The sequence below is a fragment of the Sus scrofa genome, chromosome X, assembly GCF_054392235.1.
Source record: "Sus scrofa isolate SSC_HxYL_T2T_F1_AM1 chromosome X, Sscrofa_HxYL_maternal_Yorkshire_Landrace_v2.0, whole genome shotgun sequence".
In the NCBI taxonomy this organism is placed as follows: domain Eukaryota; kingdom Metazoa; phylum Chordata; class Mammalia; order Artiodactyla; family Suidae; genus Sus; species Sus scrofa.
In genome coordinates, this window is record NC_139401.1 from 15,596,175 (window position 1) to 15,614,185 (window position 18,011).

An 18,011-nucleotide genomic window follows, 5' to 3' on the forward strand; every position below is an offset into this window, starting at 1 on the left:
AAGCCTTACCAACTTCAAATATGTCTCATTTGTTTCTCCTGTCCCCTAGGCGCTTTTAAAAATGGGACTCCCTTTACCTGCAATCTGACATTGAGATCCCACACCCAGGCTGCTGGCAATGAAGTGCAGCTGAATGATTGTGACTCTGGCGTGTACATTTGGAATTTGCAAAGTCAGAAAGGTAGAGATGGCTGGACAAGACGACTCCCTGCCCCTAACACAGAATTCAACCTTCACAAAAATATGGTAGATCTGTTTCGGGGCTGCATGTATATGCGTGCTTTATATATAACAAGAGTTGAAACGTTTTCATCCCCAAGGATCACTTTTCCCCCGTTGGGGGTAATATCACCCCGCTGAAAATGCATGTCCTGACAACAGCTGCAAAAACTCAAGTCCACATTTGTCCATGGCCAGAAATTCCTAAATCAGTCATGACTTAGCACCACTTCCGTCGAAACAATTATATCTGAATCATTTTCAAAATAAAAAGCTGGAAAAAAAATATCATCTGTGAAATACACGCCACTGGGCGAAACAGTGCTCAGTCAGTAACATCCCAGTTAATTTTTTTTTTTTTTACATTACTCTCGATTCATTGGGCTCTATGTGATGCTTGCCCGGAAATGCAGAGATGCGGTTATGGTTGAATTTTACACACGTTTCAAAAAGCAAAGGACCAAAACAACTTCCGAGAAAAGTTTTCCAGGTGGTGGCCAGGGGTAATTTGGAAAACTAGATAGAAAACATCTGTAGAAAGCATGGTCGTTTTTGATTTCCAGGAGAAATTAAATAAACTAATTATTGCTACTTGCAGATGACATGAAAATAAACAGCTCACAAAGCATCTGTGTCATAAAAACAAATAAGGGCTTCATTAGAAAATCACTGCGCTATCTGTACATAGAGTTGAGGGAAAACTTTCCTATCTGAAAAGATTCCAAAATGCCCATTTATGTCCTAGGACATCTTCAAAAGCACCCCCGACCCCGTCACTTTGAAACACTCCTGGCAAGACTCTTAGTAAGCCTAAGGAACAGAATACTCATTAACAAGTGCAGGATACATCCTGTCCACTACTAGGAGAGCTCTGCATTTTCATATTGTCTCGAAAGAAAGAACATCCTTTGTAAAAGGCAACTAAAAAAAAAATCTGCATCACATTAAAAGTTGAGCTCACCTACCTTCACTGGTCCACGTTCATAACTGAAGCCCTGCACCAGATGCAGAGAAGACATCATAAAAATATTCACCACTGCCCACTGTCTGTACATTTTGAATATTTCAATATCCACTGATCACCAAGCAGTTGACATCAGGCAGCTAGAGCAAACTGTTTCCAAAGGCATTCTCCAGCAGGAAAGTTCGAAACCCCAAGAGTTCACAGGGAAAAACAAATAATCAGTTGTCATCAAAATCCAATGAAACTACTTCAATTAGTCAAGGTACGTTTGTTTTTGCAATCTTATGGGGGTGGGGGGAGAGAGAGATGAAAAAAGCTGTAAATGTTCTCCTGCTCCAAGAATAATCAGGAGGTGGACATGTCTTCCGACTTGAAATGAGAAAGCATTCTTAATCCATCTCATATCCAGCAAAATTTTTAAAAAGTCTCTCCACCCAATGCCTCAGGTTTGAGTCGCTTTGTAGGGAGGTGGCGCGGCCACCAATGTCTGCAGATGCAGAAGGCTGGGACCCGATTGTGGAATCCAGCTTTTTTTCACAACCCTCGTGGAAGCTTGCAGGAGCATGTGTCTTAAATCTGACACAGATTTTGGCAGAGAAAGCTGACAAGTCTTGGCCCTAATCCTGTTGCGTCCCTACCAATAGGAGGGCAGTTTTAAAAACTGAACTGCTCAGAACTGCTGTTACTTTAAGGCAGATAACTTGTAACGTGAAACCCAGAGGCATGGAATTGGCATCGCTCAGGAAGGGACCTCGGATGCCCACACATCTACTATCAGGGACACGCAGAAAGTAATCGAGCATGCTTTAAAAAACACCAGGCACAAAGATAACCAAATATCCCACATGCATTTGAAAAAGCAAAAATACACAAAATGATTTCTTTAAACAGAAGCTTAGTAATTTAGGTTGAAATGAAGAACGCTGATTTTTAAAGAAGCAACAATTAGGTTTATTTGCTTGTGCCAGGAAATAGCTCACATACATTGCTATAGAAATCATATCATCACTTTAGAGTGAAATTCTTGAGAAGCACTGGCGAAGCCAGCTTTGAAAATTGGACGTGTCGAATGGGTGGATGCCACAAATGGCAAAATTCTAGAAGGCAGCCAGACCTGCCCTCGTGCTTGTCACTGGTTTCCAATCTTTGATTTCCAGGTTTTGGCTCTTTCAAAGCCATTTTTCGCATTTCTGAAATCAAGAATGGCCTGAGAAATCTCTTCATCTGTGTTCATCACAAATGGACCTGGAGCAGAAAGAGACATTCAGAAAGTTCTGGGTGAGGAGAATGTTTTTTGTTTTGTTTTGTTTTCTACCACTAAAATGGTATGTATTTTTGCAGTTCTTAATTCGAAACAAACTCTGGCATATCTGCACAGCAAAAGGTTATTTTCGCAGCATCCGATCCCCAAGGACTGTAACACAAGTTTCTTGACTAGGATTGTGTATGATTATAAAGACCAAATGTCAGCCAAACGAATGCAATTATATCTCATTCATGCATTGCCGGCTGTCAGCAGCAGTGGCAATCTCTTTATTCAAAACGTTCTTAGGTTTCATTCAATTACAACCATTTTTGTACTTGTTAGTTCTTTTATCTTCTCTTTTTGTTGTTGTCGAGGGATAACTGATATACAGCACTATATTCGTTTCAGGTGTACAACGTAATGATTCAATACTGGTATAAACTGGGAAATGACCACCACAATAAGTCTGGTTAACATCTGTCACCATACATGGTTAGAGAATTTTTTTCCTTGCCATGAGAACGTTTACGATTCACTGTAGTTGCCCGGTGCTTAGCATTGGCTGCCGTCGAGAATTGAACCGATCTCATGAAAAACAATTGGCGAATCTCGTCTCCACAGGATATGAGGCTGTGTCCTGACAGGAGAGGTCTAAGTCATTTATGAAAATTAGCAGTCCCTCATTGACAACAAACAGGAGATGATAAAAAATTCAAGTTAGAAAAGCATCACCTTTGGGATTCTCTAGGGGTCATCACGCATCTCCTGGAGAGGGCCAGATGCTCCATATTTTACACTCTGTGGCGCAGAGTATCTGTCTCAACGACTCAGCTCTTCCGGTGAAGCACAAAAGCAGCCACAGATAATACAAAAGTGAAGACGGATGGCTGTGTTTGAATAAAACTTTATTTACAGAAACATGCAGTGGGCACGAGTGGCCCATGAATCACAGGCTGTCTAATTCCTAGGTTTGAACTTGGCTTTTGCTAAAAGTGTAGAAGGCCTCCCATAATTGACCAGGAAGCAAGACGTCTGTCTCTTCCCCCATCTTCACATGTGTAGGAGCAAAGGGGTACTGTCACTCCCAGCTGTTGGACCAACAAGGCCAGCTCATATATGCCACTGACAGTGTCTTGAAAGCAGGTGACAGACTTGACCATTTTGGTATATGTCCCCATCCCCACCCCCCATCTTCAGAGGGTCCCTTGGGCACCTTATGGAAATGCCTCTTCTAAGGGGCTGTCTCTGAGAGCCCTACATTAAAATATAACTGTAACACTTAGAGGGAATGACACAACCGTCTTAACTCCTGATAGCCTATCAGCACAGACTTGGCGCTCCCTTTAGTTCAGCACTTGAGAAGGAACAGCCAGGATAACGTGCTGTGAGGATGCTCAGGCCTTTGGGGAGACCGCAGGGAAGAGGACGGCGACAGAAAGGGAAACAGGCGGCAGGCATCTAAATCCACTCATTCATTCAATTACCTATCTATCACGTATTTAGTGTCTGCCTATCAAATGACCAACATGGTGCCAGGAGCTAGAGACATGAAGATGAAAGACAAATGAGTGACACTCTGTCCCTTCGAGGGCCTCAGATCTATCACACCAACGGATACAAAAGCAAATTATTACAAAACAGAGGGGTGCACGGAGTGACCCAAGTATGGAAAAATCCAAAGCATCGGCACAGAAAGGGGAGAAAGAAGGGCCCAGGACAGGACTCCCAAAGGCAGTGATGTCCAAACAGGCAGACATGAAGAAAGGCATTTTTGCGATCAGCAGCTGGAAGAAGTGAGGGTGGGGACGCCGTGCTGGAAGGAAGGATGGAAGGGGGAAAAGAAGCTGGAGGCGGGTGGATTTTATATGTAGGAAGAGGCAGAGCCCTCTGGGGTTGGCAGGCTATCTCTGGGGAGAAGACTGGACATGATTCTGCGGGTGACTGGGAATCACTGACAGGTTAGGCAGAGAGTCAAGTGATCTGATCTGCAGTTTGTAAAGACTCTAGCATCAGAGAGTTCCCATTGTGGCTCAGCGGTAATAAATCTGACTAGCATCCATGAGGACGTTAGTTCGATCCCTGGCCTCCATCAGCGGGTTAAGGATCCGCTGCTGCTGTGAGCTGTGGTGTAGGTTGCTGATGCGACTCAGATCCCACCTTGCTGTGGCTGTGGTGTAGGCCAGCAGCTACCGCTCTGATTCAACCCCTAGCCTGGGAACTTCTATATGCTGTGGGTGTGGCCCTAAAGAGACCAAAAAAAAAAAAAAAAAAAGTTAACAAAACAAAATAAATAAAATGAACCATCAGAATGCCTTGCCTCTCAGTCACTGAGATTTCAGAGGCCATCTCTATCTTGTCTGGTTAATCCAGGTGTGTATGTACAAGCATAGCCAGTGGCCCCGAGTTCCAAGCCTCTGGGAGCAGATTCACGGGAGACAAATGGAGGGTGGGTGGCTTCAGGCAGTCCCACCCCTTCGGACTGTGGCCTATGGCACTGGGACTTTCAGTTTTCATTACTGGTGCAGGGGACATCACTTTAACTTAAAAGATTTTGATCCTATGGATCCTTTTCCCACCTAAATTCTAGGTGCTGTCAATAAAGACGTTGAGGCCATTCAATTTGACTACAGGCTTCTTCCAGAAGAACAAACTGTTTCAGGACTGTTCAATCAAGAACGTGAAAACCGGAGTTCCCGTCGTGGCGCAGTGGTTAACGAATCCAACTAGGAACCATGAGGTTGCGGGTTCGATCCCTGCCCTTGCTCAGTGGGTTAACGATCCGGCGTTGCCGTGAACTGTGGTGTAGGTCGCAGATGTGGCTCGGATCCCGCGTTGCTGTGGCTCTGGCGTAGGCCGGTGGCTGCAGCTCCGATTCGACCCCTAGCCTGGGAACCTCCATATGCTGCGGGAGCGGCCCAAAGAAACAGCAAAAAGACAAAAAAAAAAAAAAAAAAAGAACGTGAAGAACGTGAAAACCAGGAACCTTTGGAGCAGCGTCCAAATCAGAAGCCTGCAAAATGGAGGTCAAACGCTCCAGGCTGGGGGAGGAGAACAAACCCTTAATTTAGTAATAGAACAAAAAAGAGGAATGTTTTAAAAATAATCGGTGTCCCTTAAATTTATGATCACCTGGGGTTTTTTGTTCTGAAGTCACTGTGTATACAACTTTCTGCAAGGTAGTGAAATGGGATTTTAAGGAATGTTCACAACATAAGGCATATGTCCAGGTATCAATAATTACATATGTGCACATCACTATGCTTTGTAGCATTTATCTAAGTAATAGGCTGGGTTCTAGGTGCTTTTAGATAGTCCTCATTTAATCAAACAACAACACTTTGAGCAAGTCAAGACGAAGAACTGAAGTGACTCTGATGAGTACTTATTCTAGGATTTTCTGCCTCGAAGGTACAGTCCTGTTTCTACTACACCCCAGTTACTTCTAGTTGTGTGTCTTGTTTTGTTGAAGTATAGTTGATTTGCGATTTTGTGTTCATTTCGGTTGTAGAGGAAATGACTCAGTGATACACACACATACACACACACACACACACACATATATTCTTTTTCATATTTTTTTCCATTACAGTTTACTACAGGATACTGAATATAGTTCCCTGCACTATACCATAGTGTTTATCACTTTTTTTTTTTTTTGCTTTTTAGGGCTGCACCCACCGCATGTGGAGGTTCCCAGGCTAGGGGTCGAAGTATAGCTATAGCTGCCTGTCTACACCACAGCCACAGCAACACAGGACTCGAGCCACATCTGCAACCTATGCCACAGCTCATGGCAATGCCAGATCCTCAACCCACTGAGCGAGGCCAGGGATCAAACCTGCAACCTCACGGTTCCTCGTCGGATTCGTTTCCACTGCGCCACGACGGGCACTACCACCATACTGTTTATCTATTTTATATCTCCATTTGTTTTTAAATAAACTAAGAGTAACTCAGATATTTTAGAAACCTCCAAAGACATATTCCTAAGATGTTATTTTTCACTCAACACACAATCAATGCGAGGACAGTATTGAAATCACAGTTATTTTTGGTGAAGATAAAAATGACAGTCAAGTTCCCAGGAGACCACAAAATCTTTTTTTAAGGTGAAATTCCCTAGGACAAAACACACACATGTAGACACAAAAAATCCACTGTTTTTGGTCTCCCCACAGGCCCAACCTTAATGTGCTACACATGATAGGTAGGTACTCAAATGTTTCTTTAAAAGAAAAAATAAACATAGAAATGAACATCAAGTATATATTTTCCACTGACATTGGAGAAATGAAACAAAATCCTCACATCTGTAGATGGAGAGAGAGGACAAAAGCCCAGCTCTTCTTCCCACTGACACCATATATGTACACTCCTTTCCAAGACAAGGAAAAGCAACCAAGAAAATCACCATCATCTGGGGCTTACCATGTTGGACAACTGGTTCTTTTAATGGCTCTCCGGCAATCAGGACGAAGTGGCTTCTCTCAGGGTCCTAAAGTCAAGGAAGAAAACATCAGACAATGAACATGCTTATTTTTCAAAGTCTGATTAGGAATGATTTGACGTTGACATTCTGGTCAAATGAATGACTTGAATCCTTAATGATTTTAGTTCTTAATTTTAAATTCCAGAAACATTTTTCAATTCCAGAAATATTTTTCTGTGCAACATGCATGTGACAGAAGTGCTTATTCTTTAAGATGTTTGGTAGCAATCATTATTCAAGAATACATCCTGACCGGAGTTCCCATCATGGCGAAGCGGAAATGAATCCGACTAGGAACCACTACGTTTCGGGTCCGATCCCTGGCCTCACTCAGTGGGTTAAGGATCCGGCGTTGCCGTGAGCTGTGGTGTAGGTTGCAGACGCAGCTCAGATCCTGTGTTGCTGTGGCTCTGGCGTAGGCTGGTGGCTATGGCTCCGATTAGACCCCTAGCCTGGGAACCTCCATATGCTGCGGGTATGGCCCTAAAAAGACCAAAGACAAAAAAAAAAAAAAAAAAAAAAAGAAGAAGAATACCTCCTGACCATCAAAATAATAGCTTTCTCCAAGGAGAATTTAAATTAAGATTTTAATTAGAAACATCTTTAAGACAAACTATGTAAGTGCTTGGCTTGTTATAGGCCTTATAATTTCCTACCAAAAATTTAATTTTTAAAAGGGAAGATTATTTCTGCAAATCCAAAAGTAAGATTTTATTACTTTTGACATTTATTACCATTAATGTAAAATAGGCCCCAGAAATATTACGTTAAACGGAATCAAATAAAAACATCCACGGGACAGCTGCTCAGACAGATTTCTCTCCAAAAGAATCCTACTGTGCTGAAGTCTCTAGTTTTTGTTTAGAATTAGGATTAGGTTTTTTTCTCTGAAACAGAAAAAAAAAAATACTAACTGTAAAAATCCAGTGCTAGTGTAGCTGCAAGGAAAGATACACTTTTCTATACATCATTTGGGGGATTTAAAATTGGTACAGTGGCGTTCCCACTGCGGCACAACAGGTTTGGTGGCGACTCCGCAGTACCAGGACACAGCAGGTTCCATCCCTGCCCGGCACAGAGGTTACGGATCTGGCGTTGCCACAGCTGTAGCTTAGATTGCAACTGCAGCTCGGATCTGATCCCTGGCCCGGGAACTCCACATGCCACAGGGCAGCCAAAAAAGAAAAAAAGAAAATTGGTGCTGTAATCCTTCCGGGGAGCACCGTGACAATACAACTTCAAGCTCCCATGACCGCTATTGTCCTGTGACCCAGTAACGCCCGAGAAACGAGCCGAAGAACCTCCCAGCACTCTTGCGAGACATCATAACTGTTTTACGTCCCTAGATGCCAGGTGGTTTGTGATGAACAGATAACTGAACATTATGTATTTCTTTTGAGGTGTCTGTGAGGTGTCTCTGTGGCTTATCCGATTTCAGATAAAACAGTAACTAGGTCATAATGATTAGGCACTTGTTTTCCTTGCTTTTTAGAGCAGAATAAAAACAAAATAAAAAGAGACGTCATTAACTCCATAGGAGATTCGACCTTAGCACAGATCCCTACTCAGTCCCCACTTATTCTCACATTACACAAGATGTTAATAATTAAGCTTGACAGTTACCAGACCCCTGAGATTCAAAGCTACAAGACAGGAAAGCAGTACTAGATAGTAATACAAGAAAATGGTCGGCTGAACATCAATGATGGAAATTCAAAACAAACAAAGCAAACTGTGAACAACAGGCGCAGTGGAAATGAACCCAACTAGGAACCATGAGGTTGCGGGTTTGATCCCTGCCTCGCACAGTGGGTTAAAGATCCAGTGTTGCTGTGAGCTGTGGTGTAGGCCGGCAGCCTTAGCTCTGATTAGACCCCGAACCTGGGAACCTCCATATGCTGCGGGTGCGGCCCTAAAAAGACAAAAGACAAAAAAAAAAAAAAAAAGAAAGAAAAGAAAAACAGGTACAGAAGCTTAAAAATTAGTCTAGGACCACTTGCTGTAGAAGCTAGCAAGCCCAGAAGACGGCATCATACTAATTTATAGCTCAGGACAGTAATTCACTTACATGCTAATGACCCAATGTTATGAATTAGCTAAATTGTGTATAATAATACACAATAGCCCACAAGAAAGGGAGAGGTTTCTACTTGAAATTTTGTATTCAATATCATGTTTAAGAGCCTAAAAATTCAACTTGAAAAAAACCCACAGTTAACAGAAAAGATTTATGCTCTAAGGGCTTGGAGGGGAGAGACTGCAGTGGGAGTTATATGACATATTAAAGAAAAGTATCTTGGAAAAATAGTTGCGATCACTGGCACTACATCATTTCCAATTTAATCTCAGAGAAGACATTCCTAAAACGTGCTGTGAGGCGCTTGTTCCTTTGGGGGGGCTACACACTGGAGTTCTAGGGTCAGGACGCAGACGAGAAAGGGTCAGGGTTCACGAGAGAAGAGGAGAGGCTGACCTTGGGTCGTGGGTGTGCCAACTCCTTGGAATGCAAGTTTCCTAATTAATTAAGAAGGCGCATCTTTGGTGAGTGACAAACGTGTCCTCCATCTTAACACAGTTTGGAATAGGAATCGAGTGTCGAAAGTTTTGCCCCTTTTTGCTATGACTCAAAGCAAATGATGACTTTCATTTATAATGCAGCCAGCAGGATGAAAGGACACTTGCATTTGGTCTGAAATGAAAAATGATTCAACTGCTGGGTGCTGAGTGGTTCAGGAGTTTGGCTTTCCACTTGAGAAAGCGGGAGGCTGGTCCGAGCTTCTCTGAATGACTTCTTCGTAGAATTAACCTCTGAGGGGCCTGATCTCCTCTAACCTAAGCCAGATGTTTGGGGTCTTTTTCTTTTGTCTTAAATGAGCCGTTTTTCTTCCCTAAACTAGCCTTCTTTGGTGAAAGCTGATAATCTTTCTGGATAGTCAGCAGAGCGCTGTTGGGGCCCAATGGCCCAATTGCTGCTACGCTGGAAAGTCCTCGTCTACGGCGACCTTGGGTACAGTGTCAAATGATGAAATTCAGGCCAAAGCAGAGAGAGGGATTGACCTGTTTAAGATCATAAGGCCCTGTGTGGATCTCAGTCAGTGCCCTGTTGCAGTTTGATAAAAACAATGAAAAGGCCTCCCTACAAAGGTGACAGAAGCCCACTTAATGCCTCATGTATAACTGTCCCAACTAAAACTCATGGTGTTTGGGGGCCCAGATCATGTCTTTCACTTTGGCACGCCTTCTCGAAGTTCCTAGTTCAGAGCCAGGCCTTTCTCGGTTGACTTAATAGTTTACTTGCATAAACTGCTCTTTGTTATTCCCTAAGTTTTACTGCCAAGACATGTCTTGAGTCTCACTGATACCAACATCAAATGATCGAAGCCCAGATGAAGGCCCCAGGAATCACTTAAGGTGTGGGTAACTTCTACACTGTGGGGATGTACTCAGTTTGCTTGATTGATTAGAAATATAAAGCTCGTGATGGCAGCAGGACTCAGAATGAATCTCGGGGCAGGCTGCTGCTTCAGCGACATTTATTATAGTGAAATATTACCCCAAAATATCACCAGAAAGAACATGAGCTTTAACAGGACTGAACTGCAGACAAGTGTTCATCGTTTATCCTTCTTAGGCCAACTGAAAGATAAAAACAATGAACTGTTACCAGTTTTTGAAAATTGATGGTTTATTATGAATTTTTACACATAAGCCAAGAGTTATCTCTAGCTTTAGCAGTGTTTTATCTATCTTTCGATTTTTATTTTAATCAAATGTTAATCTGTGTTACTGTAATAAATTCCCCAGGAATAGTGCCAGTGGAAGAGCGTCATTACTTTCAAGTTTGGTTCTGATGGCAGCCAATGAGGAACTGAGTGTCTCCCTCGGCAAACTACAAGCACGTTTGCTAATCCATGAGGCTGAAGACCTTCTCAACAGGACACTAGTATAAGCATGAGATTAAAGCTGAGATCAAGCCTTCATAGCAAGCCTATGAGCTTCTGATCATGGAGCCATCCTGGCAACCAGGGTACCGTGAGCCCAAGTGGCACAGGGAGCCCTAATGCTTGAACCAGAGACAGTTGCAGGATGACCATTGCAGTCCAGGCTTAAATGGCCACAGCAGCCTGGTGTTGGTCCCAATCTCTAAGAACTCTGAAAAAGTTAAGCCCACTTTAGAAGCCTTTGTTGGGGTTTGGGCGTCCTCTAAGTCAAAGTGTCTGGCTTAAAGACTTGTACGAAATCTAGCATAAACCAAGCCCCCCGTACTTGATACCCACCATGGAAGACTTCAGAGTAATAGTCACAAAAGGCAATCCACACGTGGAAAAAGGCAGGCGGTCCCTGCAGCCTAAAACATGCTGGCCTAAGACGAGCCAAACGCTGAAAGGGAGCGGGGACACCCAGGGACACCTCTTCCCTGCCCTCCTCTTCTGCCCCGGGGGACTGACCATTCCAGAGGCGGCTGCCCAGACTCCTGGGCCACCAGGAGGATAGGCATGATGCTAAAGAGATGAAATGAGAAAGGGCAAGGAGAGCAATGCCAGAGAGAAGCCGGGGAATATGTATCAACTTCTGACTCCTGACCACTTCCCCGCGCCCGTGGGAGTCGGGGAGAACCAGGAAGTCCCAACTTCCTTCTTTCTCTAACCCTCAGGCCAAGTCTAGTTCCAAGTAAAGATATCCCTGGCCTGGTGCCCAAGTGAATTAGGGCCCTTTAGGGCTTTTTTTCTAGCTGTGGAAACTGTTATGGGCTCTAAACCTTCGGGCCCAAGGTATGAATCCTTGTAACATGTATGTGGCATGACTCTCTGTAATACGAGATGTTCAGATCAGTGAATCTTCCAGCTACCATCACTGCGCAAGCCCTATGTGCCCAGAGCCAGGATTAGCAAACTTGCCCGTGGAAAGAGCCAGACAGTAAAGGTTTTAGGCTTTGTGGGCCCATCCAGTCTCTGCCCCAAACACTCACCTCTGCCACTGGCATGAAAGTATCCACAGACAAATGGAAATGAATGGATGCGGCTGGGCTTCAATAAAACTTTATTTATGCAGAGGTTCAAACGCAGCCTATGGAACATAAAGTACTGACCCGCGTGCTAGAGGTGGGCTAGACTCTTGACCTACATCATCTCAAATACTCTATCCCACAACCCCATGCAGTTGGCACTGGTATTTCAATTCTGCAAAGAAAGAGAACAAAGCTCAAGGGGGTTGAGAACTGTGTCCGAAGTCACATGGCTAATGAGTGGCGAAGCTAAGCCTCATACCTTCACAGGCTCCTATTATAATCTCAGGGGGACGGTCTACTCTTCGTGGATGTAAAAGTGATATGTGCCCATTTAAACACTAATTTTTTGGAATAAGTTTTTTCATAGGCCTCTTTCTAACGTCTTGGTGGCTCAGGCTCTGCCTATACACAGTCAGAAGGGCACGGAACAGAACCACGCCCCTGGGGTCAAGGAACTGATGGTTCAGCCTTTTCCATCCCGGTGCCTCCCATCTTCCCAGCTCCCCTCGTCACTTCTCTCTGGTGTTCTGCTTCGGCTCTCAAATCCTTATCATCTGCAAGGTGCCCTCTGCTATAAAACAGGAAGGATTGAGCTTGTCCAGCTAAACCAGATAATGTAGACTAATCCGCTGTCAGTAGGGTCTGGTCTACTTATAGCTTTTCTTTTCTGCCTTGAGTGGAAATAGATGAAATTGCCATTTGGGGAGGTCAAAAGGGGCAGTTTGGGGAGTTCCCATCGTGGCTCAGCAGTAATGAACCTGACTAGGATCTATGAGGACGCGGGTTCGATCCCTGGCCTTGCTCATTGGGTTAAGGACCTGGCGTTGCTCTGAACTGTGATGTAGGTCGTGGATATGGCTCGGATCCTGCCTTGTCCGTTGCTGTGGCTGTGGTGCAGGCTGGCAGCTCTAGCTCCAATTCAACCCCTCGCCTGGGAACCTCCATATGCAGCAGGGGGCAGTTTTGTACAGTTCAACCTAACAATAATACCCCAAGGTATGCATTTCCTCTGGAGCTCACGAGGTTTTGCTTCTATTGACTTGGCTGCTCCTGGAGGTGTTGCAGAGGATCAAAACAGCAGCAGGGGAACTGCTAGCAAAGGGGACTAAGATATCACCATTCCTCACCTCCACCACACTCTATAACACCAGGGCTGGAGGGCCAGTAGCCAGTCAGACGGCCTCTGGACCAGTCACCTGCACGCAGACACGGTTTTCATACTTATTTTTCAAAATTCCTCTTTGCAAGAGCTTCTACACAACTGTTCTCATTTCTCTTTATTAGAATGTCACAAAGCAGTGAGACCGGCTTCATAGGCTCCCAAGACAGTGAGTTAGTCATTCAAGGGAATAAAACAGATGCAGGGGAGAAACTTGATGACCTGGACAGGAAAAGCTCCTCAGACTCCTAAAGTTTCAGAAACTTTACTTAAAAAGCAAAGATTCAACAGAAAAAGACTATGAAATGTATCCTATGTTCCTCTCAGTTGGAAACGGGACTGACTTTCAAAGGGCTCCATGTGTGTAGATCTATGTTTATACCCCTTGAGGGCAGATACATTTTCACTTATGCTAATGATAAAAATCAATCAATTATATAAGGAAAGAAAAGTGAAAGGCAAAAAAAGATGGGCTGCCTTCAGATTCACATTTTCAGGGGTAAACAATGATGATTCTTAGAGATAAGCAATTAGATAAAACCTTAAAATAAACCAATAGAAATAAGAGTATGAGAGGGGTTGATAAACTTGGGGCACAGTTTCTTTCCCAAGGAAGAGGGAAGTTTCCAGCTACACAGGACATCTTGGCATTTGCGTGGAAACTAGCAGAAAAAGTATAAGTTAAGAAAATTAAAGCAACCTAAGGGTCCACCAACAGGTAAATGGATAAAGAAGATGTGGTACCTATATACAATGGAATATTACTCAGCCATAAAAAAGAACAAAATAATGCCATTTGCAGCAACATGGACGGACTTGGAGAGCATGATGCTAAGTGAAGTTAGAGAAAGACAAATGTGACATGATATCACTTATACGTGAAATATAAAAAAGTCAACCAAACTAGTGAATATAACAAAAAAGAAATAGACTCACAGATACAAAGAACAACATAGTGGTTACCAGTGGTAGGGGAGGAGAAATATAAGAGGAGGGGAGTAGGAGGTCAAAACTATTGGATACATGATAGACTCAGGATGTATCGTATAACACGTGGAAGCCAATATTCTGTAGTAAGTGCAAATGGAAAGTAACCTTCAAAAATCGTATTTAAAAAAATTTAAGTGCAAAAATTTTTTTCTCTTTTTTTTTTTATTAAACTATAGTTGATTTACAAGACTGTGTTAGTTTCAGGGGACAGCACAGTGCTTCATACACACCCACACACATACATACATACATCTATATATATAATATGTATACACACACATATATATCTGTTCTTTTTCAGATTCTTTTTCCTTATAGGTTGTTACAAACTATTAGAATTCCCTGTGCTGTAAGTATGTCCTTGTTGGTAAATATTTTTTAATTAGAAAAAAGAAAATTCACAATTTTTAATACTTACCTTGTTCTCCACCTGGACACTGTCACCTTCTCCCAGCACGGCTGTGTGATGAGGTTCTATTTTTTGCTGCGCATTATCAGGCCCTACGAAGAACATGATCCCCTAATTTAGTCTTCATGGTAGCACAGTTCTCATACAGTTACCAATCTGGTTAACTACACAGCACCATTATTTCAAGTTCAGAAATCACAAACTTAGAAATCTCCTTAAATATCTTTGCTGATGATATTTGCAATTACTGAAGTCAGAAACTGGCTGTTTTTTTCTTTTTCTTCTTCTTTTTAGGGCTGCACCTGCAGCATATGCAGGTTCCCAGGCTAGGGATCGAAGTGGAGCTGCAGCTGCCAGCCTACACCACAGCCACAGCAACACCAGCTCCAAGCCATGTCTGTGCCCTTACAGCACAGCTCACAGCAATGCCAGATCCTCAATCCACCAAGCGAGCCCAGGGATTGAACTCAAAGCCTCATGGTTACTAGTCGGATTATTTCTGTTGAGCCACTATGGGAATTCTGGAAAATGGCTGCTTTCTCATGTGGAAAAGAACAAGGAGGTGAATCCTGTATTATGCTTCCACTTACACTTTTAATGTCATGCCTAATAACTTAATTAAAAAGCCAAATCCTTGGCATTAGATTGTTTCCTTGGGTCAATTATAAACCTCACAAGAGTTAGCCATGCTTGGAGTTCTTCTGTGGTGCAGCACGTTAAGGTTCCAGCATCGCCAACGCAATGGCTTGGGTCGCTGCTGTGGTCCCAGTTCATTCCCTGGCCTAGGAACTTCCATACGCTGTGGATGCAGCCACAAAAACCCCAAGACAAAGAGAATGAAAATGAAACAAGAGGAATTTAGCTCAGCAGTAACGAACCCAACTAGTATCCATGAGGATGTGGGTTCGATCCCTGGCCTTGCTCAGTGGGTCAAGGATCTGGTGTTGCCATGAACTGTGGTGCAGGCTGGCATCTGTAGCTCTGATTTGACCCCTAGCCTGGGAACTTCCATATGCCACAGGTGTGGCCCTGAAAAGATTGAAAAAATTAAAAAAAAAACAAGAAAAGAATTAGGCATGCTTGGGAAAATTAGTAAATTTCATTATTAATTCATTTTAACAAGGATTTATTGAGCACCTACAATTGCCCCAGCACTGTGAGAAAACGCCAAAAAGTGCAAAGCCAATTCCTTGCATCCCAATAACTCAAAAGCTCATTGAAAGACACCAAATACACAGTCGTATCAGCGAATAACTCAATTGGAAAACAGGTAAGCTTGAGCTAGTGAACCAAAGCTACTGAACTCTGTACAGAGCCCTGTGCTAAATGCTGTAGGGAGCTTTCATGATGGATATATTGCCGTCCCTTCTATGTTGTGGCTCATAGATGAAATATAAAAAATTCATAAAATGAAACTGTATCTTTAAGGCAACAAGAAAGTAGTGAAAAAAGTTCAAAGAGAAAACAGGAGCTGTAGGGGTTAATTCAGGTCTAGGGACCCCAGGAATTTGCTGTGGGGGCAATCAGACTTGATCAGAGCTCTGCAGGATCAGGAAGACCTACCAAAGGCAGAGCTAGGATGAAGGGCACTCTAGACAACAGGACAGTGTGTGCAAAGGTGAGGTACTGGGAAGAAGCAGGGCATGCCTGAGGGAACAGGGAACCTTCTATCCCATTGCTGGAATATTCTTCTGGGAGGAATGATGGCAAGGTAGACTGGCTTCAGGTCAAGGAAAGACCTGAAGGCCATGCTTACCCATATAAAATGGAGCACCTCTGGGAAAGGGTGTGCGTGAAAAATGGTTAGTGCTGTGTCTCGGAGAAAGAACTGAAAGCAGAGCACAGGATAAACTGGAAGGGGCAGGACTGAAGGGAGGAGGATCAGTTAGGAGTTTACTGTAACAGTCTAAGTGGAAATGAATTACAGTCTGAAGTGGGAGAGTGGAAGCAGAAAGACAGGGATGGATGTGAGGGGTGGAGGTGAGAAAGACTCTGAAGGACCCGACAACAATGGGAGAGAGTAAGAGTCCAACACGGTTCTCCTGAGGAGCAGGATAATGCAATGGCCAAAAGATGACAACAGTGGCTTTGGAAGAAGAGGCTAGAGAATGGAAAAGCCAAGCAGGCTGGAACAGCCACAGGACGCTGCAGAGACATGGTGGGACATGGGCTGGGTCTTTCAGTTGGGTAAACAACCAGACATGTGAATGGACAACAGAGAGAAGATTCCAAGTAGGGTGAGAAGCCCATAAAGACATCTGGGGACCCACCTGTGTGACATTCTGAACTATACATTAGGACATTCACCTGACACAATAGAGCTAAAGCCAAATAATCAATACAGAAGTGCTCATTTCAGTGAAAACAACAGGTTAAGGAATTACCATATAAAGAGAAACATAATTTGTAAATTTTGTGAATAAGGACTGGAGTTCAACCATATGTTCTAGAGAAATCTTCCTTATCAGCTCCCACTTTGGAGACAACCTGTATCGAGCAACAGGGTTCATTTTGATGCTTGCAAACATGAAATGGGATTTTAATAGAACATTTCTTAACCTACAGTCAGTGTGTTCCCAAGGGACAGAATTCAGAGCAGTCATAGATTTGCATGGGAGACAAATGATATCTTGATTTTCACTAACACTGAACTGAAATGTGGCCTTTCTTTCAGTCATGAATGTAGCCAAGAAAGCACAGCAGTATTAAATGGACTGAAGATTTTGTCTCCAGTAGAAATCATAGGTGGTTTCTTATCACATGAGCATTTCAGGTATCTCAAAATAAGTTAATATTAATCACTACCTACAATTTAAAACAGACCTGCTTCTGGATTGTGTCATTTCAAATGTCATCAGAGTAGCACATACAAAACCACAGCATAAACTTGTTCTTTTAACATTTTAATGACTTCACTGAATTTAAAAACAAAACAAAACATTGTTCAGAGGTGGGGCCTTGGCCAAGGTCAAAAATGTTCATGGCACAAAAAAGTTTCAGAACCTCTATATCAGAGGCAGTCGTGTGCTAATTAATGTTTACCAACCAGCTTTTGGGGGCAAAGGGGAGAACGAACCTGATTTGTAGTGTGTGCCAATTTCCATGGTGTAAATGCTCCCGCTGTGGCCAATTTCAAGCTACCAATGTGAGGTCAGGGAAGAGGTGCACAACCAGCTGCCAAGAGTCAGCCCCAGCACATCATTAAAGGTCTTTTCTCCATCAAGGATTCAGGTTAGCAGATGTCATGACAGTGAATGATAGGACTTCATTGATTTTCCACTCACATAAGGAGGTGGCAATAAGAGAGAGGTCTCGGAGTCTAAGAAGAACCTCATTTAGAGCTGGGTAATATTTTTAACTGTAACATGGAGCAGCATAATATTAAGTGTGCTTCAATGAGGTTCCCTGGGAGCAATGAGCCAACTGTTTACCTTCCACTACTTCATATGGAACACTCATCACCCACACGGTCTACCCATGACCCCTAATGCTGTCATGTAGGATGTTTCATGATACACAGAGACCAA

The 18,011-nt window shown here is 43.2% G+C and overlaps 2 protein-coding genes across 8 annotated transcripts in view; both read right to left on the minus strand.

The window, feature by feature from the left end:
* The window catches only part of VEGFD (vascular endothelial growth factor D), a 40,534-nt gene extending 38,804 nt beyond the window's left edge, over nt 1-1,730 (minus strand). The window contains exon 1 of the mRNA XM_001928382.6: nt 1,185-1,730. Coding sequence (XP_001928417.1) covers nt 1,185-1,274 — 90 coding nt within the window. The 5' untranslated portion in view covers nt 1,275-1,730. The remainder of the gene's footprint in view (nt 1-1,184) is intronic.
* A 380-nt stretch (nt 1,731-2,110) lies between these two features.
* The window catches only part of PIR (pirin), a 99,305-nt gene continuing 83,404 nt past the window's right edge, over nt 2,111-18,011 (minus strand). For all 7 annotated transcript variants that reach the window (XM_005673448.4, XM_085008562.1, XM_085008560.1 and 4 more), the window contains 3 exons: nt 14,494-14,576; nt 6,858-6,924; nt 2,111-2,428 (listed from right to left, as the gene is read on the minus strand). In XM_005673448.4, coding sequence (XP_005673505.2) covers nt 2,313-2,428; nt 6,858-6,924; nt 14,494-14,576 — 266 coding nt within the window. In that variant the 3' untranslated portion in view covers nt 2,111-2,312. The remainder of the gene's footprint in view (nt 2,429-6,857; nt 6,925-14,493; nt 14,577-18,011) is intronic.